General features: G+C 46.3%; 2 protein-coding genes and 1 non-coding gene across 7 annotated transcripts in view; 2 read left to right on the plus strand and 1 right to left on the minus strand.

The window, feature by feature from the left end:
- The window catches only part of LOC144169453 (secernin-2), a 49,889-nt gene extending 37,407 nt beyond the window's left edge, over positions 1–12,482 (plus strand). Inside the window, exons 6-8 of one of the 4 annotated variants that reach the window (XM_077698628.1) lie at positions 1,491–1,588; positions 3,927–4,088; positions 6,627–12,481. In XM_077698628.1, coding sequence (XP_077554754.1) covers positions 1,491–1,588; positions 3,927–4,088; positions 6,627–6,869 — 503 coding nt within the window. In that variant the 3' untranslated portion in view covers positions 6,870–12,481. Of the gene's footprint in view, positions 1–1,490; positions 1,589–3,926; positions 4,089–6,626 lie in introns of all 4 variants that reach the window. The other 3 variants (XM_077698631.1, XM_077698629.1, XM_077698630.1) reach the window with 3 other exon arrangements.
- A 1,063-nt stretch (positions 12,483–13,545) lies between these two features.
- Positions 13,546–25,506, minus strand: LOC144169454 (acetylcholinesterase-like). 2 transcript variants are annotated; one of them, XM_077698633.1, is made up of 5 exons: positions 25,386–25,506; positions 19,062–19,457; positions 15,824–16,127; positions 14,761–15,328; positions 13,546–13,917 (listed from the first exon to the last, which is right to left on the minus strand). In XM_077698633.1, the coding sequence occupies exons 3-5, from the start codon at positions 16,032–16,034 to the stop codon at positions 13,722–13,724; spliced, it is 975 nt and encodes a 324-aa protein (XP_077554759.1). In that variant the 5' UTR covers positions 16,035–16,127; positions 19,062–19,457; positions 25,386–25,506; the 3' UTR covers positions 13,546–13,721. The 2 variants fall into 2 exon arrangements, with proteins under 2 accessions (XP_077554759.1, XP_077554758.1); XM_077698632.1 differs by having other exon boundaries at positions 24,604–25,424.
- A 627-nt stretch (positions 25,507–26,133) lies between these two features.
- Positions 26,134–26,204, plus strand: Trnag-gcc (transfer RNA glycine (anticodon GCC)). The gene has a single exon. It is a non-coding gene; the product is annotated as a tRNA-Gly (tRNA).
- Positions 26,205–27,011: the final 807 nt, after the last annotated feature.

Genomic DNA, 27,011 nt, shown 5'->3' on the forward strand with positions numbered 1-27,011 from the left:
AAATCATGCACTCTTCCGTCTAACGACGATGATGGTTTATCGCAAGGCTTTCTCGTATGGGTTTCCTTGGTTGCCTTCTGGATTTAAATTTTGACTAGTTGAGCTTCGAATTTGACCAGCTCGCAGTTTGGTCTTTTGATCACAGCATCTTTGACTTTGACCATTTCCCATTCATTTCGCACGAAGAAAGCTTCGCGGTCAACCGTTGTCGTCGTTAAATGGAGGGCTGGATGATTTTGCTGTTTAATTTTGAACTTCCATGCACCCCTCTCCAAATCGTAACTGCTTCCAGCGCGTCGGGAGAGAGAGAGAGAAAAAAAAACTTTATTTCTGGTCAGATTAAGACCTATGCGTCGTACTCTTACGCAGGGAAATGCGACTGTGCGGGAGGACTCGGGATGATGCAACTCTATTTGAGTCAACTATTCGTGCGTTTTTGGTTTCTTCACAAGGCATTACACGATTTTTTAGGTACTCTGTAAAGAATACTTAAGCATTAAAAAACACCGGCTGACGTTAACACTGCCACATTTTTTAACTATCAGTGCCAGCCTTTATTCCACGCAGGTGGTAGAACAGGAAGGGGAGGAGGGATGGTTTGTGGCTTGGGCTGTTGGGTGGGTGAATAACTTTGGCACTAGTTGATAAAATGACCACCACAAACGTGAGAGTTCCACTTCGGCTTTAAGGCTCCCATGCTGTCACAGTGTCGCTCACCAAAACCGAAGGCAGAAAGCTCACGGTTTCAGAAAGTGTGAACTACCGCAACGTTTCTACGGCTACACGGTAATCTACATCGTAGGCAAGTGCCTTTCTCTTCAAAGCACACCTACCTAGGTATCCCAGCGCTAAGGCTGGCGCGGAAACCGCAGTCATTGAAACCAGTGAAGATAATTTAAAGTGGTAGAAATGAATACTAATATTCCTAATAGTTTTATTCCGACTCAGATCGCGCGAAACCATAGGCGCAGAGCGCTGCAAAAAGCGCCCATGTCAATGTAGCCCATTCCCAACCTTAGAAGCATCCAATAAGTTTGCGTAGCCGTTAGTGCATTTAAGAAGAAATGAATACTAATAATAGTAGTTTTATTCATACTCAGAACGGGTGGAGACATGCGCAAATCGCTGCAAAATGCGCTCATGGCATTGCAGCCGATACCCAACTTTAGAAGCATCCAACAAGTTTACGTAGTCGTTACTGCATCTAAGAACCCAACACATCTGTCTAGACTTCGTTTCATCTCACATGTCCGCTCACAACACCACCACCACAATCAAAGCACCGAAGCAAACACGACAAAAACAACTGGAGGCTGTGTAGTCCAATGCACCGGCTCATTCCACTGACGAGGGGAGCGCCGAGTGGTGGCGCCACCCGTCCAGCTGCCCGGTCCCTATGACCCCGTCTGCATGCGTGTGCCCCGCGAAATCAGTCTGAAGAAGGTTCAGGTTTCGTCTCGTTAAAAATGAAATGTTCTTTCGTTTGACAGGGAATTTCGATGTGAGCTCAATGACCACAGTGCTGAGGGATAGGGATAGTGGAATCTGTCGGAGCACCCAGCACAAACGGCCCACCGCTTCCAGCCAGGTGCGTGGACAAGGTCGATCATTGCAGTCTAAAACTGGAAATGACCTTTTTTTTACCCCCTCCCACATGTTGATCCCCCATATTTAAAGGAGCCAAAGACAAAATGCAAGTTTGTTTTATTCGAAAGATTTCATGTTCTATAGTTCCCCCAGGGCTTGTCCAAAAGCAAACGATGCTTTATTCCCTGCAAAATTAATCAACTGAAGCTAAAATTTTAATTCTCGCGCCAAAACGTGTGTTTGAACGACGTTTGCAATGACATCATAAGAACAGGTCTTTCAGCTAAAATTGGTGTGGAGTGGAGACTTGCTTATTGTTAGTGAACCTAGATGGCACCACCACACCGTGGAAAGCCGTTTTCTGCCTTTGGTTTGTTTGTGACTGTATTTAAACCTAGCTTGTTTTTGTTCATGGAGAAAGTAATCGTTTCGTTCGACAAATATGGTCATGTAAGACACCATCGCTTGCGTCAGTCGGTCAGTGTCGTCTGAGACAACCCCAAAGCCCCACAGTGCTGTGCATCTAAACGAAGCGTATTGCACGCAGTACCAACAGCAGTACACATTGGTATACTTCAATTTTTACGTGTGCTTTCGTAACTTCCACTGTTTGTTCCACCATTCTTACTGCTATGGAAAGAATTTGCCCTAAATTTAAGTGCAAATAGCTCATTCGGCAAGCTTATAAGCACTCCTTAATTTGCGTTTGCTTTTGTCAGCCTCAGCAAATCACAGAGCTGGTGCGTATGACATCATAGGTTCTGTTGTGGGAAAAGAGGTAGTGGTTTGCATGGCCATTTTCTTTTTTCCTAATTATGTAGCTTATTTGAGTGAAGTGTGTGTTAAGAATGGTGTCAGTATGATTATAATGAGGCAATCTTTCGAATGAACCAAACTTGTGTTTTGTCTGCACGGCCCCTTGAAAGGGAGTGCTAATCTAATGCAAGACCAGTGCAGCCTTCACAGAACGCGCAATGTTTACGTGCAAATATGAACTGCAGTTTTTATTCATTTTCGTTTTTGTTCATTTTCATCTTTAGTAGTGTGTGACTTGTAGCATGAAAGCCTCCTCTTGAAGTAAAAAACCAAAATGGGCTGCACTTGCACCTGCTAATCATATTTTATCAGTTTGTGTGTAGAATAGACATAAAGTTGTGCTTTTTCTGCACAGCCACAGTACCTGTTTTGAAATGTAAATTGGTGACCTTGCCAGCCACTCATTATGCTTCGGTTAAAGAGAGAAAAATAGCCTTCTATGGCATTGAAAGTGTTCTCGTAACACAATTGCATTTTAAATATGTATATACGAGGCACATCAGTGGTAGTCACAGGATTCGATTTGTTTAAAGGGACCCTGCAGCACTTACCATAGACTACTCGGAATGTTCTTTGGGGTGAAGTCTATTGTCCCAGCAATCTCCTCCTGCGAGAATGATGAAAATCTATTCACTGTCATCGAAACTACGCGCGATGAGAAATCGCCCATAATTGTTCCCTCTCACCTCGATCACAAACAATGTGACGAAAGCTGTGCGCTCTCTCCCGGAAAAAGGAGGCGGCTCGCGGCATTATCTTTGGCGGCCTTTGATATATCACAGGCTGGGGAGTTTTCTCCTTTTCTCCACAACATGGAGGGGTCTATTTGCGGTCTGGTGCCACAAAAAAGCAGGCATGGCTGCCTGCTCGCAAATGCGCGCTCGGGCTGGTAGGCCGTTTTTGAAGCAATAAACATTTGTTATTGAGTGGTCTCATTGGAAGGGGGTATTGAGTTCATCACTCAAACTCTGCACGCGCTCAAAACCCAAAATAAATGCCAAAACTCTGCGTACAGGTTCAAGCATAGAAGAGGTTGGTACACAGCGCCGACAACTGCGAATCATCACAGGAAATGTGAGAAATAGCTGCGAAGTTGACCAGCTACAGTCAGTAGGAGAGCCATGGCTGCAGTGACGTCACTTAGGCCATGCTAGGGGTGCATAATGAGGAAAAATGAAGAGAGCGTGGTTGGTTTTTTCACGTCTTTCACAGCGATTTCTGCGCTCACCGCTTCACGTGCATGTGTAATATTTGGCTCGGGTATTCCTGGCAGTGTAATCTAAACATTGCGCAGGTTTAATTGAACTGCTTGAAGAGTGTTGCAGGGTCCCTTTAAGTGGCATTGGTCTGGCTCATGTTTCAAGAGGTTATGGTGCGGGTCACTACGATTGATCTGCAAGAAGCTGTCTGTGTGAGACATGCACTCCTGACTGAGCAGTTGCAGCAGCACTTGTATGTGTACCTGTCTGGATGTACACACCGAATTCTTGCGGATTCCAACACAGCACTGTTCTTGCCTATAGGTCTCTGTGCTGGCTCCTGCCTCGTCGAAGAGGCTCTGCTGCCACTGGTTCACCGGCACCCCTGATCCCGCACACTCAGTGTTTAAACCCTTCATCTTCTGCGACCAGGTGCTTCCGTCGAGGCACATTGTCTCTCCCGTCTTTGAGCACGACCCGGCAAAGGTTAGTGACTGACCTTGTCCGTGTCTGGTTCCAAGCTGCTGTTGGCATGAAAATCTTCTTTTAAGTGCAGAGCACTTAAGGGGCTCACCCTGTCATCGTAGCTCGCTCGCTGGACCCAAGTAGAGCCACACAGCGTTTCGTCGTCGCGGCGTAACCCAAAGGCTTCAAAAGCCAAGCGGTTTATATGGACGTAAGCGTTTGAAACTGGAGAACCACTGGCGCTTGTCATACATCTCCCCGTTGTTTAGCGCGAAGAAAACTTACATTTGAGGTAAAATATACGTCATTAACCAGCAGCGCACGCGTTCATTTAGTTAGGAACGCTTTTTGGGTTGGGTTTTATGATAGTAAGCGAAAAAAAGTGGCAGTGCAAAGCCGGCACTTGCGGTAGGAAAAGCAAGCACGAAAAGAACAGAACTCCCGCTGGCGCAGTTTCAGGCAGGGAGCGCATGAGCACCGCGAAGGCGGGAAATTTGAATTGCATTGGGTGGTAGCAGTGAGCGGATAACGGCGCTACAGTCCATTATGGCGGATCACTGCTCTGCACTCCCGACAGCTTTCACATTGAGTGGAACGGTTTTAATTTTTCTGCAGTCTCTCTTGTTTTAAAAATTTCGTCACCGGCTTGCACTGCCCTAAACAAGCACTGCTACCATGCAGAATACGTATTTTTCACTTTCCTTGTGGAATCCACCCCTTGGTCACACCTACCGTGCCACAAAAAATATTAAGGCCCCAGTCAGCAGTTCTTGGAACAACTCTGTACTATGTGTGCAGGAGTCAGCAGTGTATCAGTGCTCTTGAGTTACATCTGCAGCTGCAATTGGTTTTACTTGGGGGTGTGTTTGTCTGAAAGCCTTGGGTGTACATTGTGATAAGGCCAGTTATCAATCGTGTAGGAACATTAACATTTGTTTGGGTGTTGCCTTAAACACAAGCTTTGCTCCTAGAGGAGAAAACTAGGACAGTGTTTGACCGTATTTTGTATAGACAGTTTGCGTGAACTTAACTTGCAGCGTTTAACTGTTTACACGTTGCTAGAAAATAGATTTTAAATGCGTATGTATTGGAGACATTCTCTCCGGATATTATCTCTGCCAAGCTCTTCCCAGAGGGCTTGCAATTTAACGAGAGGAGTAATGGGGGGCTCATGTTGTGTGGAAGTTTGCATAAATGTACCTACTTAGCTTTCCAACATTGAAATAATTGCAGTGGTGATGAGTTTGTGTTAGTACGTTATTTCAAGCTGAATATTTGGTCACAGCTGTTCTGCAGAGAGGATAGTTCTCCCTGCTAAACTAAATTGACAAATAGATGGCCATTTGATGCCTATAACTTTCATTCATGGTAGTGTAGAGAACAGGACAGAGCTTCTATTGAACTAAAGGGGAGTATATTTGTGGAATAACTTGACATGAAGTACAAGTAGCTCAAGCATGCCTGATTGGCCATAGAGGGAGTGAGAGAGAGACAGCAAAGCTAAGCATAAGCTAACATGTTGTGTACAAGCATTTAATACATTAACATCATGATAGGCAAGTCATGCCGATTGTGTCTGTCTTTTAAAGCGAAAGCTTTCTTGGTAGGACCGATGGTTTCCTGTCAAAAAACTAATGCGTTTCCCCATAGACCGGTTGGTCGACCGAAAAGCTCTGGTAATATCTCTGAACACACGTATGTGTGTGAAACCGGGCGTCCATTGTGTCAAAACTGTTACTTGAAAATCATGAAAAAGGAACGGTTCCAGATAAGACATGAAGGAAGAGTACAATAGTATACATATGTCTCATAAACAACTTATTGGTATATATTTAAATCACTTGTAGATGCATTTGCTTAGGGCGCGAAAAATCGTCGCATGGGTTCATTCTTTGTTTCAATTTGGGTCTTTGAAGCTTTGACAATTGACTGGGCGCACTTTCAGTGAAGGTTGGATGCACTTTTAGCAAAGGTTTTGATGCACTTTTGGTGCAGTTTTGATGTGGGAAGGCTTTCGCACTTCTCACAACTTTCTTTGGGAAGGGATGGTAAAGTTTTCTTTAGATTCGATATTTGTTGCAGTAACACTCAAGAAGGTTGATAGACAAAAGTTGCAAGTGCAGGCCGCTGTTTCCTCTTCCAGTTCCTGATCAGCTCGCTCCAACACTGAATGGGAGAAACTATGTCCTAGTGCTTCCTTATGATGCTGTATACACGCATGCTCCCCCTCGTGTTTTGTCCAAATGTTCTTTAATTGGCGGTAGCTCCCAGTGGGAAAAACAAACGCAGCTTGCTAAAGGCACAAATGCGGGGTTGAGCCTGTAAAATCTCGACAAAGTGATGCAACCTTTCCACTGCCCTGCAGTGGATACACGTGTGTTTTGTAAGCAGCCGTGGTAGTATTGGCAAGGGTTGCAGCCTTTCTTGTATTCTTCCAGTACGAGGGTCCCCCAACTGTGTAAGGCTCTTGATACAGTCATTGACTTTGGGACCCTCGTCTTTATTGTGACAGCTACTTGTCTAATGCACATCATTTGACTTATTTGTCTCCTGTGACAGACCAAGCCCCGGTTCCAGTCCGTGGTGGACCGCCGGCACGCCTTGTACCGCCACCACGAGCAGGCGCTGAGTGCCATGCAGAAGGGAACCTCTGCCGGCAAGGAGCTGCACGCCCTCATGATGGAGCTGGAGGCCAAGTGCATCCGCGAGGTCGACAGCTACCTGGACAGCCCGGGCAATGCCCAGGAGCTGCAGGAGCTCTTCAAGGACGTTGTCGAGAGCGAGATCAAGTTCTACAAGTAGGCCGCCGCCCGCTCTGGCCTCAGGCGCGCCGCTTGGCTCCGCTTCGTCGGCCCAAGGCTTACATTTGCACTTTGAGGGTCTCTCTTTTCGTCTCTGCCGTGCGCGTCAGTGCCGCAGCTGTTCCGACAGAATGCAGCTAGCTAACGTGGAATGACCCGAATAAATTTCGAATTGCTCACTTTTTTTTCTGGCAGGCTGACAAAAGTGTGCGCCCACTTCTTCTTTTTCTTTCATTGTTACGACTGTGGGTAAACGTAATCAAGGCTAGGTCTGTCTCCTTTGTCATTTTTTTATATCGTGTAATTTATATGTAATGCATTTTTTTTTATATCTTGTAATGTCTTTTTATATTTTGTAAGTAGCAGGGGGGTTGGCACTGGGCCACTTTTGAAAATCCACATTTATTTTTCTGGGTTTGCATATGTAGCTGACCTTTTTGGTAAATACCACTTAGCTGTGGCCCATTTTTTGAGTTTGACGGGAGAAAGGTCTCGTGTATCTGGCTCAAGCTAGACGGGTTCTTTCTGAGGGCCTTGGTGATGAAACCTTTTTTTTTTTTTTTCACCCTCAGTGGGAGTTTTAGTAGCGTAGCCACTTTCTGTGTTCCTTTACTGTGATAAATTTCTGCTTTTGGTGTATTGCCTGAGCTGGGCACTCGAATGTTCGTAACATAGTGGCCGTGACCGCAGTTGATGTGCGTAACATCGGCATTACTTGCAATTGCGTTGTGGTGTTTGCTCTTGAAACTGTTCCAAACTCTTCCAGGAGCAGCAGTGTGTTCTAGCGGTCGTCTGTGTGCGCTGCAAGAGCTTGTGTTTCTGTGATTAAGTGTGGAAGCTGGTCATGCGTGTTGGTATGTCATGTTGGGCGGGCTTGCTCTGCAAAGGCGGGTGACGTTAGGCATAGTTGTTGGAGGTGTGAGGATGTCTTTCATATGGATGGTGTGGTGGGCAGCATGCAAGAGCGTGAGGTGTGGTTGCGATGTATTTGCGAAAAAGCGACAACAGGTGTGCGGTAATTTTGTCAAATTCTTAAAACAACGATAACGTACAGAAGCTGACACCTTGTGGACAGTGTCCTTTTGTTGGGATGCTAGCTGGTCTTTAAGTATTGAACTTTTCAGGCTGGGTTTGTTTAGGGTTTTTGTAATCATGGTCTTTGTACTTATAAATTAAAAAATAAGATATCTTAATTTCTGCGCAAAACTGGTATTACCAACCTAGATTTTCCATGGGGCATGAGTTTTCCATACATACATTGCTGGAACATTGCATGAAAAATAGACTTGCCATTCTGCTAGGCAAGTACAATTGGCAACAAATGGAATAAGTACCTATTTGAAAATTCGAACCTGAATGCAGTAGTTTTGTCGAGGGTATTTTGTTCTATACAGGTGAAATATAGGCATGGCTCATTTGCTGAGTGCTCTCAATGTTTGTAAACGTAAACCAAGCCATATTTTTCCGTACATATATTTACTGTGGAATTACCCTTTACAATTTGATAGCCCTGTTATATATTTCACGAATTTGGGGAAGAGTACTACACATTCAGAGCTACCAGAACTCTCAAGCTTTTAGTTTCGAGATTTGGTTCTTACATGATGCAGTCATAGGAACGAAGTGCCTTGGACATCCTTTGCAGAGAGCATGCGCAAAGGCTTCGAACCTTGCATATAAGCGTGCCTTGAAGAAATAAAGGTTTGGCTGCTAATTTTTTTACTTGTCCATTTTTTTTTGTCAAAAGCCATGACAGAAAGAAAAGGTTTGCGACTGTCTTCGGTAGATATTTGCATGGAATTCGTGTTTAGCGAGACCACTTTAAAGTCCTTGGCGAAAAGGGCATAAAAGGTAGCCCCTGCCCCTAGTAATCCTCACAACCAGTTTTATGTGGTGCAAAAGTCATATTTTGTGTATATTTTCCCCCAAAAGCTTTCAAGGCACAGTAGCGCTTCCTGTGGTGATCTGCACTTCGAAATACCACATCCAAATTTTTTTCAGTCTTTCAAAAGTTTGAGTATTTCAGGTATGTGTTCAGGTTCGTATTTTCATTATGCATTTACAGTTGAACCTGGATATAACGAAGTCGACAAAAATTTGCAATTTTTGAATGAAACAGAAACGAAACCAAAATGCTCGAGATCACCAAAGGTGAACTTGCCCTTCAAGTACCTATTTCACAGTGAAAAATTCCGTCATTTGCACCCGCTGCTTTCGCACGAGCTCACGCACTACACGGCACTCCAAAAGTGCAAAGTAACTTACCCCCGTATTCAAAAACGTAAAAGTATCACTTTTGCCTTTTGACACTGTTTGGTGCCTTAACGCGTTTCAAGAACCAAACTAACGCTGAAAGGGGGTGCCTTTTCTTGAACTTGATTCTCTTTTTCGCACTCAAAATTGTTGAGAAGGTCCTAGCTGGGATATTGTACCATGCGGTGACGTTCTTCTTTCTGGCCGGCAGAGACGGCATTTGAAATTGTGAGCTTGTCTTCAAAATACAGAACTTTTCTTCGTTTTCTGGCAGCAGAACTCGTCACCGACAAACCGAAACCACAGATATAGCAGTGGAGACTAACTACACGCTGACAAGCGGGCGTAACACCTAATTGACACCGCACTATCACGTGGTGGAAATGCACGGTAGTTTGTGGTGCAGGCGAGATTCGTCAAATTAATGCATTTATCCAGCCAATTTTTCAGAAAAAGTGCAAAGAACAGTGATTTATCAGCGTAGCGAATATCGAGGTTAACTGTGGCAATGCCTTCGTTATATGGAGGTGGCAAACACATTGGCTTCAATAGGTTGGCAATGGGGAATTGCAAAACTTCGTTAAATCCAGGAATTCATTAGGTAGAGGTTCATTACATCCAGGTTTAACTGTACTGTTTAATCTGTTTCTTACTGCATATCATTTCATTCCATAATGTTTCACATATGTGTTGTGTAATTTGCCGCTGTAGTAAAGAACATACACCCACTTACAAAAATTACCAGTGTGTGTGTTTACACTTTATGAAGCCAGGTTGAGCATATCGAGTGCAGTGCATGTGTAAATCTGTTCAGCTTTGCATTCAGGAAATCAGTGATAAGTAGTTCAAGGCCACGTGTGATTCAATGTAACATAGTGCTGGAAATACTGCAGAGGCCAGGCTATGAGTTGCGCTGTCTGCATGGTTGAAAGAATGGGGCTTCTCTTAAAAGAAATCCAGAGCACATAAGGTAGCACCGCAGATGCGTATAACGCATGAGAGCATAATTTCTTTCTAACATTGTCACATGAGCTGCGAGCAAGCGAAAGGAGTGTTTATAACTCGGGGAGTGAGTGTTCGTGTGAATTGTTGGTTGTGAAGAGTCGTCGAGAAAGGAAATGGCAGTAGCCAAACTCCGGAACTTTTCTTGGAACATCTCTAGGTTTTATATTAGAAGTCGATAAAGAAGGCGTGTACTTGCGACTTTAGTATTTTACATTTCCTCCCCCTTGTGTTCGTGGTCTTCTTTTAAAACCAGCTCCTGAGACGAGAGTTTCCGAAGTTGAAAATTTGCAGGTCGTGCCTAGAAGTAGACAACTGTGCACTCGCAGTGAGTGAATATGTACAGCTTGTTACACTTTTATTCGTCCTGCATATTTGTCTATTGTGTGGTGGAAGATTGTGTTGAACGCTACGAGTTATTCATAATGTAGGTACGGGAATTTACATGGATTTCCTTGGCTGTCTTCTCAGCTGGCCTTGTATGTTATGTCCTTGGTTCCCTAATTTTAGGGGGACAAGGGCATGCTGATAATGGCGTGCGACTGAGCAACTGGTGGAGTTTGAGCTGTTGCCACCAAACTCTTTGTAGGTGCTGCTTTGACAGTCAACATCTGGCGTAGCGCCCACATCAATGTGGGTCGTTTGGTGGGGGGCCCTTGAACACCAAAGTTCCTATGGCTAGTCTCTCACATTCTTGTTTTCGGCTGCAGATGTTTCAGTCTCAGGCACAGACACTTAAAAGCAAATCGTTCAAGGCTTCAATACAATGCAGACATCGTGTGGGAATGTGAGTGGACATCAATGACTTTCGAGTAGTGACCTTAAGTTGGGGATCACTTGTCTAAATGTCACTTGTCCAAGGGTTTGAGGAATGTTCGTAAAAGGATATCATCGGTATTATGTGCACAAGAGAGGCATCAAAACAAGCACACGTTTCTCAATGCCCTAGCTTGCCACGAATCTTCTTATGAATCCATGAATCTGTGTTGCCTCAAATGCAGAAAGTAAATCACTGCTTGTGCTTGAGCTTTTCCAGTGTACACTGCCACTCCTGTTTCGTTACCATTGCGATGTTCGGTGGTTCTGTATAGAAATCAGTATTTGGCTAAAACTAGAACAATGTTCCAAATTTATTGTAGTCAAAATACAAACTTCCTAAATACAAACTCCCTCATAAGATGACTAGTACTTCAGAAAAATTGGGCTGCACAAGATTCCATGATGCTTCTGGTCAACTTTTGGTGCCCTACTTGAAACCAAGTGAAGGAAGGAAGTAAACTTTATTTTCCTAGGAGTGCTGTGTCAACATGTGTTAGTTTTTTGCTTGCAATGTGGGGTTGAATCTATTATTGTGGTGCAGTGATGGGTTCATGAAGCACCTCCTTAATGTTATATTCTAAGCTTCTAACGCTAAAGCAACGAGAGGCATTTTTTTCCAGTGGTACTGGGATTTTTATTGCGAGCCTGCAGTGTTCTAAGCTTGTTCGTTGCAGCATTAGAGATTTGAATTTACTGAAGCAGTGACCAATTTTTTTTCAGCCAGGGACATTGTAGTAACCGGTGCTTTGGCCTTAACTTAAAAGAAAACAGATCAAAAAGCTTTACTTACGCTGTTTGCATCTTGCATGTTATATATAGCTATTAATCGACCCAATTGCTAGCTGCCAAGTAAGGGCAGCTGTGTTGTGGCTTAGGCCTGAGTATTGCAGGAAATTGCTAAAAATTGCAATAATTATTTGTGTGTGCATATAGGTACACATGATTGGATTTGCAATGATGTGAGCCCACAGGTTTGAAATGTGCTTACAAAACTTAGCAGAGCACCAGGCTGTGGCTGATTGTGTGTGCTAGTTTTGAAATACATATCTGATCTGGAAAATCGCAGTACAAGCGCAGAAACGTGTGCACAGGTGACTGAGCTGAAGTGACTATGCAGCCAATCTGATCAGGGCTCTGTTTGCTCCTCGATAAGTTCCTGTTTTAATTTCTAGTTATGTTTGTTTTGTGAAGTTTTTGCTTCAGAAATTCTTAGTTTGCGTTTCAAAGATTCACTGCCCAAAGAGTGTGGTTTGATGCGAGTTCTGGCAGGGAAAAAGTGTGTTTGATCCGCGTGTTGCAGCGCTCTGGCTGTAAGGCGCTAATGCCTAATGTCTGGTGTCTTGATCCGCTCGATGCGTCTCCCCTTGCTTTTGTTACGAGCTATTGCTTTAAAAATAATAAAGGAAAAATGCTTGGATTTTGTCTCGTGGATGTCAGTGGTGCCACAAGATCTCTTCCCATTTGTGTTGCGAAGGGCTGTTCCAAGGGGGTTTCACTCACTGAAAGCTGGGAATGCTGTACATCGTGTTCTGGCAGCATGTTAAGCGATGTTGCTTTAAATTAACGTGATATGGTGGGTCATTATTTCATAGCAGCAGGCTTTGCTGCCATTGAAAGGATTTGTTAGCAAAAGGACACAACTTAGGGAAAAAATGGGGCAACAAAATGAACACAGTGTGGTCTGCATGTAACAAATTGGAAAATTATAATAATAAAAATAGCATATTTTGAAAGATCGTTGTAATTAAACGCATACTAACTGCCTTAACTATGCCCAGCAGGCCATAGTTAGTATATAACTGAAATTGTGAACATGTGTGAGTCATCTTTACTTGCATTCTTTAGTACTACAGTAGAACCTCGTGACAAGAGACACTGTTACAAGAGACATTTGAAAATGGTTTGGTTGGTTTTCCTATGTTCACCATGTTAGCAACATTGCATACAAGAGACATGATCTCAAGAGACGCTCTGTTACTAAGGGAAACTTTTTTGGGTCCCCAGAGAAAATTCTTCACTATTTAGAAGAGACATGATGAAAGGGCGACCTTATATGAAGGACCTTGTGGAGAACTAACCTGAAGATGAAGCTTGGGCCTGCATACAAGAGACCGCAGAGGTTCCAGAAACTTTTGAGTAGTTTGTGTCTGCAGATGTGGACCTTGTGTGTTTGAGGAGCCTACAGGTCATGTGATCCTCGCGCAAGTAAATGGCGCCCTAGAGGATGAACCAGAGGAGGAGAATGATGACGAGGGTGTTGTAGGGCAGAAAGTGGTGGCTGTTTGCCTACAACAGTGCTTTACCCACAAAAGTTGGGAAAGAAGCTAATACAATCTGGAGTCCCTAAAACTACTGTGAATGACTTTCTTAAGCCCTAGTGGGAATTTTCTTGTTGACATAATCTGAATACGCTTTGATACTGGTTTATAACAAAGTGGTTATGTTGGACTCCGTACCAGTTTTAAAATTTTTGGTTACAAGAGACCTTGGTTACAAGAGACATGTTTCCCGGGTCCCTTGACTGTCTCTTGTAGCGGGGTTTTACACAGCCCAACAAATTTTAGTACACGCTAACTCGTATTTGGTTTCTTTATTGTTAGCGTTATGCATGACATCTAAGAGTGACAACCAAAATGCCTGCTTCTCCAACAGAATACAAAATCAAGAGCCGGTACACTTTTCCACCTACAAGGAACAGCGAAACTGCACTGTGAGCGACCTAGCTTGAAATCGAGTTTCCATATTATGCTATGCACAATCGCATGACGCTATGTATTGGCTATCTGCCAGATGACACATTTGTGGCCACTGCAGATGGCGGGGGGCCCAGGAATTTTTTCCAGAAAGCGCAGTTCCTTTTGTGCGGCATCGAGGTCGCCATGGTGGAAAAGGTGTTGTTCTCGTGGTTCTCAAAGACCAGTGGACCCTGGTTGAATGTCTCCCAGTGGATCCATTTAAACTGCGGCGGGGGTTCACTGCAAAGTTGGTGCAAATCAGTAGAACATTGTATGTAGTGTCAGTCAACTTATTCTGAAGCACTGGCAACGCTTCACAGTACGTGCTCCTGTGCCATATGCTACCATGATGGAAAAGCAGACGACATACCATGGGCGCACTAATTCTTTCCATTGCCAACAACAGCCGGTGGAGTAACTTCGAGACTAGCTTGAATAGGTGGCTGTAACTACAGGACTGCGCAGAATCGATGGTGTTTGGTATCATACCTGGTATCAAAAATGCACCGTGAGCGGCATCGCCCCTGGTACCTTGCTTTGCATTAATAGAACAATAAATTAGGGACTGCGGAGCAGGGCGTTGGCATTCGCTGGTAGCGACATGCCATCAAGCGCATGTTGCGTGGGCCTCACTCAGGGGCGCAACATTCACCAGCGAGCCAGGCTGCTTTATGCAAGAGGCACCAGCAAGCCCTGCACTCTTCGCGGCAACTGAATTCTCAGCACTATCACCCAAATAATTGTGGTCTACCACCAACATGCAAATGTAAAAACTCTGAAAAACAATCTATGTACACCAATTTAATAGCAAAACTCAAGGACATAGCCCGCAGCACAGCTTAAAATAAAATTATTACTCTCAGTGGGAAACACAAAGCAGCAGGCACTGATGCCCAACAGGACAGTAATGCTCTCGCATTCACTACACATAAGAAGTGGTGAGGTGTCCCTGGCATTTTTTTGTGAAGCACCTTTCCCACCTTCCTAAGTGATTGCAGTTTCACACTGACTGGACAGGTGGGAAATAAGGGCCTGTAAACCTCCTAACTGGTGCACAGGCAGAAACGCAGTGCAGCTACGCACCCGTTCCAGACGAAACCGGCGAACATCAGGGCCATCTGGTGCGAGAACCAGAGCTCCTTCTGGTCGAGTCCGTGCTCGTCCTGGATAGCGTGCACTAGTCCCGAAGCGTACACCAGGTCCAACATCTGGGGCACGCCCTTCCAGAGGGCCCACCAGCGGTAGTAGGGCTGGTGCGCAAATTGGTACACGAACACATTGCTGCCCATCGCTGTGGCCTCTTCCACCAGGTAGTTCACGGGACAGTAGACGTGCAGGTCCCCCAACAGGCCTTCCAGAGCAGACAGCACGGCCGTGCCCCTCTGGGCTGCAAACTTCGCCATGTCCAGTCCGTAGAAGTGCAGGACCTCGTGCGGTGCCGGAATCCCGTGCAGTCGCAGCCACGCAACGAGGGGTGCGAGCACTTCGCGGCCTACAGTCTCCTCATTGAAGTGTAGCCGTGAGCGTTGAAACATCTCGAGCACGTACAGAGCTCCCTCGTTGCAGGTGTAGCCCGCAATGAGGTCCAGGGGCATCATGTCAGCACTCAGGTTCGGAGGCCACTCTGGCACCGCAGACTGTTCACGTGCACCTGCAGGTTTGTGTGGTGCAGGTTGACATAAAATTAATTTTCTACTTAGAACCATTGCTTTTTTGTTCTTGGTACAACGGGCAGGGAAACCTGCAAAAAACATTCTTACCGACAGGGCATCCTCCTTACCATACATTTTTCACTGCTTTGTTTCCATGTGTACGATTACTGCTGCAAGAAGTAACTGCTCCAAAAGACAAACAAAGTGTACTTCTCTTTTTCATGTAGTGCAGCCTTCTTCATGTGGTGCTAACAGGCCCGTGTCTGAACTTTGCTATGGTTCATTTGTATTGGCAGTTAACAGGATTCTATTGCCTTAATTGATAGTCCCAGCAGATTCACCTCTTTTGCGATTGCTGACCCCTACCTTAAAAGCTCGTGAGTAGAGATGATACATCATCATCAAGTGATCATCATAATCAAATTGATGATCCAACAACCTCATCAAATTGATGATACATCACCAAAGCAGATATAGCTGCAGTGTGCACATACCTGCTCGATAGAAGCTTGGCCCGAATTGAATGGCGGCGGCATCAGCTGCTTCGAGCGTGGCCCGAACGCTGCGCGTCCTGAGGCAGGCAACAGCGGAAGGCACACCGGCTGATGGGTCCCAGCAGCGCAGCCTTTCGGCCAGTACCAGCAGGTTTTCCTCGGCCGCAGCGCCAGCGTTGTTCGGGTAGGGCGAGTAGGGCGAGCCGGCCATGAGGATAGCTCGCTGGAAGTACGCCGCGCTTCGGTTGGACAGCAGGTGGTAGCCGACAGACGCTGCGCCGGCCTCGTGGCCCAGCAGCGTCACCTGCATGTGGGAACAACTGGTCCCTTCGATGTGTCATTTTGGATTGCTCAGGACTGCTGCAGGGTAGACCCGCATACTTTGAATTTATATTGCAAGAGCAGCCCTGAACTGCCAAAGAACTGTTCAGAACTGCCCTTTACAGTGAAATAAAATATACAAGAGAGACCGCTCAAAACGGAACAGTTGCGAAAGGTCGATTGTTACAGTGGCTATGCAGCCACTTTTTACTGTGTGGTAATCAGACAAGTGGCAGTGGTCAATCCCACGGGACGGATATGTGCCAGGTGAAGACGAAGATGTGGCATGGGACATGACCAGATCAGAACATAGTTAACAGTGCTGGACTAGGTGTGCGTAGCTGGACTGGCTGGGGAGCGGACCTTGGGGAAACAGGACTTTTAGTAAAGGTGTGGTTTTAGGGGACATGGTGTCTTTCTGGGGAACAAGGACCCCGGTACCACAACTGGCTTTGATGAAAAATTCGTGAAACAGGTTGGGGGCTCCAGGCAGAAATTCAAGCAAGGGCTGGCAATGCAGTAGAACCTTGTTGGTACGTTTTGCAGGGGATTGTGAAATACTATAAGTGTTTGATATGGGAAAACGTGTTACCCAAATGCATACTGAACTAAAAAAAAATTGGCCCAGCTTTAGTGACTTAACGCAAGCGGTGACGTTAAAAGAGCAGCTGCCTGGCGTATTTAATTGCAAGGCTCAGCTTCATAGACCTGCCTTAACCAGCAGATCGATTCCCATTTGCACCAATAGATCTTTTTCTAGTATCACTCTGCACATGCGCTGTTCTCGCTCCCAGCATTCGATCCACCATTACTGGGGGGCAAGCATTACTGGGAGGGGGTGGGGGGTGAATAAAACGACGCCGTATTTAATTAGCCAGTTGTGAGTGCCGAGCCAGCTAAGTGCTGCTCCGTTTTCTGAGCTCTGAAAGCAGCCAAGAGGTAGGCACTACAGCTGCCATCGAAAAATTTCTCTGCCACAAACACCATGTGTGGCTAATAGGACGGTTTCCTCAACTGCACAGGGCAGGCGGGAAAAAAAGGCGGCGTGTTCTAAAATCCCCCAAGCGTGGTTTGGGTGGCGTGTTCTTCTAAAATCCCTTAAGTGTGGTTTGGCGGCCACCGCTAGAAGGCTACGCTACTTGAAAAAGGTCCATTCATTATGCTGTGCTCCTCTGCTTGTGCCATCTACTAGAATTTTTTGTTACCTTTAAACTGGGAACACGTGTTCGGTGTTTTAAAAGTAGCAAGAAAGTAACTGCCACGAGTGGGCCCCGTGAGCGTTTTTTTTATTTGCTGTTGTAAAAATCAAGCAGCCTTGACTTTTAACTAAAAGAACAATGCGAATATCACTTACAGATTGCTGTCTAGCCTCAAATAAGCCTAACGTTTTCTTTTTGCTCAGCAAAGTGAACAAGTATAAACATTGCCACCAGATTAGTTTAGAGAAGCTTTGCCTATCTAAGTGTCTTATTCAAGCATTCTTTTAACTTGCTGCATGTGTGCTTGGCACTTGAAATGCTCTCCTCCTCGCTAGGCTATGCCCTCTCCACATCACTGGGACCGCATTACCACATTTTGTCCCATGAGAGAGAAACACCTTATTCGTATCGGGCCTTCTTAGGTGGGGCAGATGGCCAGCAGCTTTTCAGCGACCATAAAAGCCTCGACCAAGAACAGCATCGCTGCGAAAAAACTACAATGGGAACTAGCTGTGCCATGACACGTGGCTGGTAGAACTGTGGCAGTATTACTCCACACTTTTTGACAGCTCGAATTTTAATGCCCAAAATGCCAGTTGTTGGTGTTGCCATTTTAATTTGTATTTGTCAATATCCATACCCTGTTGTACAACAATTCTGAAAGGGCAAATCTGCCTCAGTGAGTGAGCCGTAATGTGCATTAGCTACAAAAAGCTTCCTTTTCAGTAAACATGAAACACAATCTACCGAATGTGCTAACAGCAGGGCCAAAACCTGTTTTAATGAAAGAACTGCTGCGGAGTCTATGGTTTTCCAATGTAAATAAATGTTCAATGGGCTGTGGCTAAAGTTCATGAGCTTTAAAGGGGCCTTGCAGACAAAACACATGTTTGGTTCATTCGAAAGATTGCTTCGTTAGAATCGCACTGACACCACTTTTAACATAAACTTCGTTCGAATAAGCTATACAATTACAAAAAAAGGGAATGGCCATGCGACCCACTACCTAATTTCCCGCAACAGAACCTATGATGTGATATGCCCAGCTGTGCGATTGCCCGAGGCCGGCAAAAGCAAATGCAAACTAGGCAGGGCTTATAAGCTTGCTGAACGAGCTATTTGCACTTAAATTAAGGGCACATTTGTTTTACAGCAGTAAGAATGGTGGGGTAAACAGTAGAAGTGTTACACGTAAACATAGAAGTACTGATGCGTACTGCTGTTGGTACTGCACACACTATGCTTGTTTTAGCTGCACAGCACCGTGGCGCTTTGGGCATGTCTCGGATGACACTGGTTGATTGGCATAAGCGATGGTGTCTTACGTGACCATATTTGTCGAGTGAACACCATGTTTCACGAAGCGATTATCTTCTGCAAAACCAAGCCAGGTAAAAATGCAGTCAAAAACAAAGCAAAGGTAGAAAATGGCCCTTTGCGGTATGGTGGCGCCTTCTACGTTGACTAACAGTAAACAAGGCCCCGCAATCAAGTGCAGAGTGATTCTTGTGATGTCACTGCAGATGTCGCGAAAACACCTGATTTGGAGGGAGAATCAAAATTTTAACTTAAATTGATTAATTTCTCAGTGAATAAAGCATCGTTTGCTTCTGGGCAAGTGTGCTGGGGGCACTATAAAACACGAAATCTTTTGAATAGAACAAACTTGTATTTTGTCTGCATGGCCCCTTTAAGCTTCCACCTGAACACACGTATACCTTGGATGGTGAGGCCCCAAACCGGTGTATGTTGGCGTGCACCCACTGGAGGGCAATCACCTGGTCCCATATGCCAACATTGCCGGGGGCCTCGGGCGCGTCGGCATTGAGAAACCCAAAGGCGCCGACCCGGTATGCCGGCACGACGATGACTGCCTTCCATGCCGCGGCCAGGTACTTGCCGTCGTAGAAGGGGTAGTGGCCACCGCCTCCCCCGTACTGGAATCGGCCTCCATGCAACACTACCACGGCGGGCAGCAACGGCCGGCCGCATGCACTGCAGCCGGACACCGCTTCCTCGTCGCCATCGAGGGGCTGCCACACATTCAGGTACAGGCAGTCGTCTTCGCTGTTCGTCTGCGTGATGTGCCGGCGTGGGAACGGCGTTGACTCCAACTGCAAGAGGGGATGGAGTGTACACTTTGTGCACAGGTTACTTGGTGCACGCCATGTTCTGCTCACAGTCCACCTGCTATTACCATGCGCATTTATCAATACTGATTCTTGCAGAGGGGTAGGTATATGGAAGAAACCCTTGGTAACATCTGTCTACAACAGTGATAATGCAATGTTCAATCATCATCATCAGCACCAGCCTATCTGCTCCCACTGCAGGGCAAAGGCCTCTCCCATAGATCTCCAGTTATCTTGGTCCTGTGCTAACTGCGACCAATTCATCCCCGCAAACTTCTTGATCTCATCTGCCCATCTAACTTTCTGCCGCCCTCTGCCACGCTTGCCTTCTCAAGGGATGCACTCTGTTACCCTTAATGACCAACGGTTATCTTGCCTTCGCATGACGTGCCCTGCCCAAATCCATTTCTTCTTCTTAATTAACACGTGTTTGTTCCCTGATCCACTTTGTTCTCTCCTTGCTCCTTAATGTTACACCTCACCTGCTAGTACCATGAGCATTTACCCAATAGCGATTCTTGCGGGGAAGTACCGAAGAAGCCCTAGATAACATCTGTCTACATCAGTGATATTGCAATGAGCAATACTGAGCACCTAATCAAGAACCTAGGCCTTTCAAAAGATTGAGGACTCTGTTTCGAGGATGAAATGTAAGATCTGCACATTTTTCAAGGCGTCTCTCATGTACCTGGGGCATGAAATCCCTTCCGGCGGGCTCCAACCTTGAAAGAAGCTTCATCAAGGCACAAAAACCGAAAGTCGTTAAGAAACTTGATCCTACACCACCTCTCAATTACAAACCAAGATGAGCAGATGAAGAGCAAAATGCCGCCATTATGGTTGCTTTCGCAAATGCACCCTTCTTTACAGCTTCACTTTTTACGTGTTTTCTTAATTCTCGCAGATCATCTTCTGCATTGCAGCTTTTGCGTGCACTTAATTCCAATGTGGCACTAAGCCTGCAGAAAGAAATGCGATGGGTAAATCGTGCTTGTTCTGATCAGTGGGAGTCGCATAGCCCAAGGTGTCACTTCAGTTTTATGTGAAGCACCCAAAATACAAATTTGTGAGTATGTCATGTATACCAGTACAGCAAAACCTCGTTACAAGAGACACTGTTACAAGAGACACTTGTTTATAAGAGACATTTGAATGAAGATGGTTTGGTTGGTTTTCCTATGTTCGCCATGTTAGCAACATTGCTTACAAGAGAGGAGGAGGAGGAACAACTTTAATTACACAGCATGTCAGCGCAAGACGCGCTGGATGAGAGTGGATCCCTCTTCACAGGATTCCATATGCTGCCTTCGCCACCTGGCCCCTGGTAACCAGCCGTAGCTAATCCTCCAAGGCGGGGCTGGACAGCAAGATCTCCCATCGCTCGCTAGGGGTAAGGGTGGGGTTCTTAGTGGAGGAGTTACTGATGAGGGGTGGGTGTTTTGGGCTGACGTCGCACTCTCCTATCATGTGGCGAAGAGTACCGAGCTGCTTGCATAATGGGCAAGTCTTGTCGTACTGATTTGGGAACATGCTGTTCAGTAAGCGAGGGTGAGGGAAAGATCCTGACTGAATCTGTCGATACAGTACTTGCTGCTCCTGCGTGAGTTCTGGGTGCGGGGCAGGAAGTTTCTGCCTATCCTCTCGATAGTGCCGCACTATCTCTCTGTAGGTCACCATAGGTTCACCTCTGGCCTCCTCCTCAGCCGTTGCCCGGTACATTAACGCGCGGGCCTGTCGGTGGGCAAACTCATTGCCCTCCACCAAGGAGTGGGCTGGAACCCATACTAATTCAACATGGCTCTCTGGAGGTGTTTTGTCCCTCAGGATGCGAAGTACCCGCCGGGGCACCCAGCCTGACTGGAAGTTCCTGTACGCCTGCTGTGAGTCGGTGACAACCTTGGAAATTCCCGAAAGGGTCAGGGCTAGGGCAATTGCCAACTCTTCCGTTTCTTCCACATCTCTGACTTGAAACGATGCGCTTGTAAGCAGCTCGCCCCTAGTTGTCACCACCGCCACTGCTCTAGTCGTCCCCTTGTTTTTCGAGGCAACCGTGAAGACGACACCGTCTTCGCTCTCCAGTAGCCTGTTGAGGGCACGAGCCCTAGCCTCACGCCTGCCGCCATGGTGAGCCGGATTCATGTTCTTTGGGAGAGGCTTGGTCTTGATTGCGTCTAGCCATTTGTCCGCAAGCTGTTCTCGATCGGTCAGCTCTGCCACGCTCCAGCCGATTCTACCCAGGATACGGCGGCCCGCCTTAGTGTGACTCAGCCTCTGTTTTTGGCTGGATAGGTGGCCCTCAACCAGCTCGTCCACTGTATTGTGTAGAGCCATCTGGAGGAGCTTGTCCGTCGACGCACTTATGGGAACTCCGATGGCTTGTTTCACCGCCTTGCGTATTACTGTGTCCACCTGGCTCTTTTCTCCTTTGTTCATCAGGAGGTAAGGTGTGACGTACGTTATTCTTGACACCACAAAGGCTTGTACCAGCCTCAGGGTGTCGTTCTCCTTCAGTCCTCTCCACCTTGTTGCCACCCGCCGAAGCATGTGCAGGATCTGTCCTGAGGAGTGCATAAGCTTGCGCACAGACGTAGTGGCCTTGTTGTCTGCCTGGATGGTGAGCCCCAGAATCTTAACACTGCGCCCTGGAACGATGTCTTCTCCCTCTATGACCACCTTCACGTCTTCCTTCTGTGTCTTGGGCGCCCGAGGGCGGACAACCACCAGTTCAGATTTTTGAGGCGAACATCGCAGTCCACACTCCTTCGCGTATTTACTAACCACATCTGCGCCTGCTTGCAGCGTATCTTGAATCCACCCTAAGGAGCCCGCCTTCGTCGTCCAGAGCGAAATGTCGTCGGTGTAGAGCGCGTGCCCCAAACCATCGACTACCCCGAGCGCCTTGGGCAGGCCTAATAGTGCCATATTAAAGAGAAGAGGCGACAGGACGGATCCCTGTGGGGTCCCCTTACTTCCCAACACTATGGGTGCAGATACTTCTTCCCCCACCTTGATTCGAGCGCTGCGGCCTGTCAGGAAATCCCGCACATAGTTGTATGCCCGCTCTCCGCAGCCTGTGTCCTGAAGGTTGGCTAGGATGCTAGCGTGGGAGACGTTGTCAAACGCTCCTTTGAGGTCCAATGCCAAGATTGCTCTAGGCGATTGCTTGGTGGCTTGTTTCATGACCTCTTCCTTCAGTTGCAGCAGTACGTCCTGCGTGCTTAGGTGCCTCCGAAATCCGAACATAGAGTCCGGCATCTGATCAGTGCTGTCCAGATACAAGAGACCTTGGTTACAAGAGACGTGTTTCTTGGGTCTCTTGAGTGTCTCTTGTAACGACGTTTTACTGTACCTGTATACATAGTCCATCTGTTAAAGGCCAACTGTACTCAAATTTCACCTCGACCGAATTTCTTTTTAATGTGTATAGTACCACCAAATCAGTTGGGACACGATCGGTAGCCCCGTGAAACACCTCGTTGACAGTCAGAAGCGTTTAAGCTGCACCTGCATGCCAGCGGATCGCGTAAACAGCCACGATGCGCCTGCGACGCTCCAGCCGTCCGGGTACACCCTTCTAGCCACCATAGTCCGGCGCTTCTCCTTTGGGCAGCCACGCAGCTGGAGAACCGGTCGAGCTCTGCTGCGAACGCTTCACCCATTTGCTGCCCCACGCGCGTCTGCGGGGCAGCAAATATATGGCTTACACGCAGGCTTGCTCCCGAGCTGCTGACAGTCTGGCCGCTTGCTGAACGGAACTTCAATGGCCGCGCTCTTCTCGATGCAAGTTTGAAAATCACCAATATTTGCTGACCGCTTGCGGTGTCCACGCAGCATATCAGCTGTTGTGTTTTGCATCTTGCGTTCTTTTTCAGCAGACTATATGGAACTAGTGTTTTCAAGAGGTCAAGAGGTCGAAATTTTGAGTGCAGTTTGCCTTTAGGGACGATTTTACATAAAAAATATTGAAAAGAATTAGAAGGCACAGAGAAAGGAAGGCACAATTGAACTAAACAATACATTTTATTGTCGTTTGATGCGCTTAGCAATCGAGGCACACACACAAAAAAAGGCTGTTCACTTGTTATTAAATGTTTGCCGACTGGAGATGTGGTTTGCAGTCATAGAGGACATCTGGCTGCAAGATGTTTGTCAGTACACATTGGCAAAATTCAGGCTGAACAGAATAATTGGATGAGATTTCAGGTATTAAGTGCCATTTCTGACGAATATTTTTCTAGGCAGTACAGAGGGAATTCCATACTTTCTTCATTTGGATCCAAAAATTAACTGCCATAACACAAAAAAGAGCAAAAAGGAAAGCCTTTTTCTTCATTGTGCAGATAGGGGACTATGTCTGCCCCCCACAACCACATATTTATCGCTGACTCTGATATCTCATATTGTTTCCCTTGTGGCATTCATGCTGGTTTGTTGTTTGTTATTCAAAAGTGTTTCATATTCAGATGGCAAATTATTACAATATTGAACACGAGACTGTGCACGGAAGCAGAAGTATATTAAGGTTTCTTTCAATGGCAAGCAAAACTTCGAACGTTCTGGCCACAATAATGTACACAGAAGTTTCGACGGGAGATGCAATTCTTCTAATTAGCTTCTTGCACAAAGGTGAACATTTAATGATCGTTCGAGTGTGCCAAAACTACAGCTAGGAATTTGATCAGAGCACCTGAAGATTTTTGTGCCAACTTTATTGCTAACGAGTGTTCTTCTTGCATGAGAACTTATTTCTAAACCAAAAATGATGATTTTCAAGGAATGTTATGTGCAGGTTGTGCACACAATAAAGACAAAGAAAATGTGGTTCTTGGGGGAACAACGGGAGCAGGCTCGAAATATATGGTACCGCCTCCCTTTGATGCATGACGGCATTAAGAAACTATGCATGCTCCAAAACTTCAAGTGCATTTTATGGTTCCCGACTTTGAGAACAAACATCTAAAAAAAACTATACGCTCCTTTTTTTTCTTGTTAGCATAATTACTCCCTTTTCACATTGAAGGGAAAACACTACAAGGAGCTTCTACTCAGTTATCTTGTCTGGACTGATTGGAGAAAAGTAGGGAGGAGGGGGGGGGGAGGTAACATCTGGAGTAGGATTTACACCTACCTCCCCGCCTTCCCGCTCTTTTCCTGTCGGTGCGCGCTGTATGGGGATGGCGTCAAGAGAAAAAAAAAAGTCAGTAAATCAGCCAAACACTCGATAGTGTAGGCATCAACATATGTAATCCCCTGCTAAAAGTAGAGCGAACTATCCTACATTGATGGTAAGCTTCTTCCCAAAAATGATGGATCCACCGCAGGGATCAGATTAATATATACTTGTACATGCTCTGGGAGCCCAGGACTGATAATTAACCTAGGAACCGCGGTGATCGCACCTCTAGCAGGAAACAAAAGGTCTATAACAACGTAGCTGTTGTTGCTGGCCGTAATGTGTGTGGTGTGCGGCATCATAAAACCACGGGTATAGTTACTCCCACCGTTCACCGCGCATGTGAGCACGCGCCTTACGAGGAGCGCCCGGCGTCGTCCAGGGTTGCGCGTGGCGCTCGCAAAAAATACCAAGAAGCGTCCGCGCGCCAGGGGGAGCACAAAACAGCTCGCGCTGCAGACGCCCAGTTGGCCAATGTTCTAGCGCCTGCTGACGCCGTTGGGAGAATTGTGAAACCCTGCGGACAAAACGATCCAGGCCCGCCGGCCATGAACTTTCAGCGCCAAATTCAGAAATCCATGACCCGCGACGGCACGTCTGGCTTCGTGCACCGCCACGCCGCAGATGGGGGCGTTCGCGGAAAGTGCACGCACGAGGAAGAAGCCGCGTACCGACAAGCGCAGCGTGATGCTAAATTGCTAATCGAGAATGTCAACGTCGACGTCGATCTGACACACCACGATATATGCTGCGAAGAGGCGACGACGAGCCGAAGACCCCGAGTACGGCCAGCGAGAGAGCCATGAATCGGGAGTGAATGCGACGACTGCGCGAGAATCCCGAGGTGAGAGCTAGAAGCGGAACGCGGACGGACCGGTGACGTGAAGTCTGCAATGACGATGATGAGATTGCAATGCAATCTTGCAGAACACTTGCCGACTCCATATGTCCATATGATTGGCTTGAGGAAATGATGACGACGGAACGTGTAAATAAACTATTTCAAGCGTACTGCATAGTGCGGTGCCCGCCACTGCAGATCCGGCGCTGAACTTTTTTTTTCGTCTGCGCTATCCTTGGTGCTATCCTTCCTTCGGCGTGCAGTGAAAGACGGGAACACTTTACGCACCGTCGGAAAAAAGTGCATGCGCTGGACGCTGTACTAAAAAGAAAAATCAATGAGACAAGCAGCGCTGTCTGAATGAATTCAGCGAGCACACCCAAATCTACACCTCGAGCCGGTCGTGAGTCAGACCAGTTAGACCCGCATGCACAATGAACCCTGCGGATTAGGTAAACATTGGGGAATGGTGCTACTTGGGATGTGTTATCCGCCATGGGCGCAATTTCGAAGTTTCCAGCTATAACAACTGAAAGTAAACAGCATAGAGAAACATTGAATTTGACCATAAAATATGCTCAAAAACAAGAATTGTGAAACTTTCTCACCTTGATATACTACCCGTACAATCATTCCGTTCATCGGCGTCGGTGGTTCAGTGGTAGAATACTCGCCTGCCACGCGGGTGGCCCGGGTTCGATTCCCGGCCGACGCAGTATTTTTTTTTTCTTGCGTCGTTTAATTCGAGAGAAGCTTATCTGAGGACAATCGCTCACACGTGCTATTCCCGTATTCTTCGAGACCACATCGCGAAAATAAATGCGACAACCGACCATACGAATCGCCAAACGGTGCGGGACACCCAGCCCCGCAAATTGAGTGCTTCAGGACAAGCAGGGCCGTAGCCAGAGGTGGGGTTTGGGGGTTTGAACCCCTCCCGAAATCTTTTCCACGCAGCGCATAAGCAATACTTGCTGTTGCTTTCGGCAAAAGTACCCCCTTCCCAAAACCAATAACCCCCTCTGAAAAAAAATTCTGGCTACGGCCCTGATATATGTATCTACAACGACAGACAGCAACAAATAAATTTATTAAACCTGTAAACAACTTCAAGTTGAGTAACACACACACACACACACACACACACACACACATATATATATATATATATATATATATATATATATATATATATATATATATATATATATATATATATATATATATATATATATATATACAGAAAGAAATGCTGGCAGTCTACAACGCCAAAGAAGGCATAGGGGAACAGTTAGACGATTTATTACTGTTAGTGACGTTACATTATTTTTATTTTATTATTAATTACGTGAGAACGAAAGAAAGAAAAACACGCGCCCAGAGTGGGGACCGAACCCACGCCTTTCGATTAGATCTCGAATGCCTTACCAATTCGGCTATCTGGGCGACTGTGTTCTCCTTCGCTTTCTGGGGTATTTATATTTACTGCAACTGTATCTGACGCTTGAGGGTGGTAGCCAGC

The sequence above is a fragment of the Haemaphysalis longicornis genome, unplaced genomic scaffold (genome assembly GCF_048455015.1).
Source record: "Haemaphysalis longicornis isolate Haplotype H1 unplaced genomic scaffold, Haemaphysalis longicornis Haplotype H1 scaffold_2, whole genome shotgun sequence".
NCBI classification, from domain to species: Eukaryota; Metazoa; Arthropoda; class Arachnida; order Ixodida; family Ixodidae; genus Haemaphysalis; species Haemaphysalis longicornis.

Excerpts from the sequence above, each read along its gene's own strand:
- LOC144169454 (XM_077698633.1), bottom strand. The coding sequence starts at position 16,034 with ATGGCCGGCTCGCCCTACTCGCCCTACCCGAACAACGCTGGCGCTGCG. Across the intron at positions 15,329-15,823 it reads GCCAAGCTTCTATCGAGCAG|GTGCACGTGAACAGTCTGCG; the intron begins GTATGTGCACAC and ends ACAAACCTGCAG. Across the intron at positions 13,918-14,760 it reads GCCGGTTTCGTCTGGAACGG|TGAACCCCCGCCGCAGTTTA; the intron begins GTGCGTAGCTGC and ends CCAACTTTGCAG.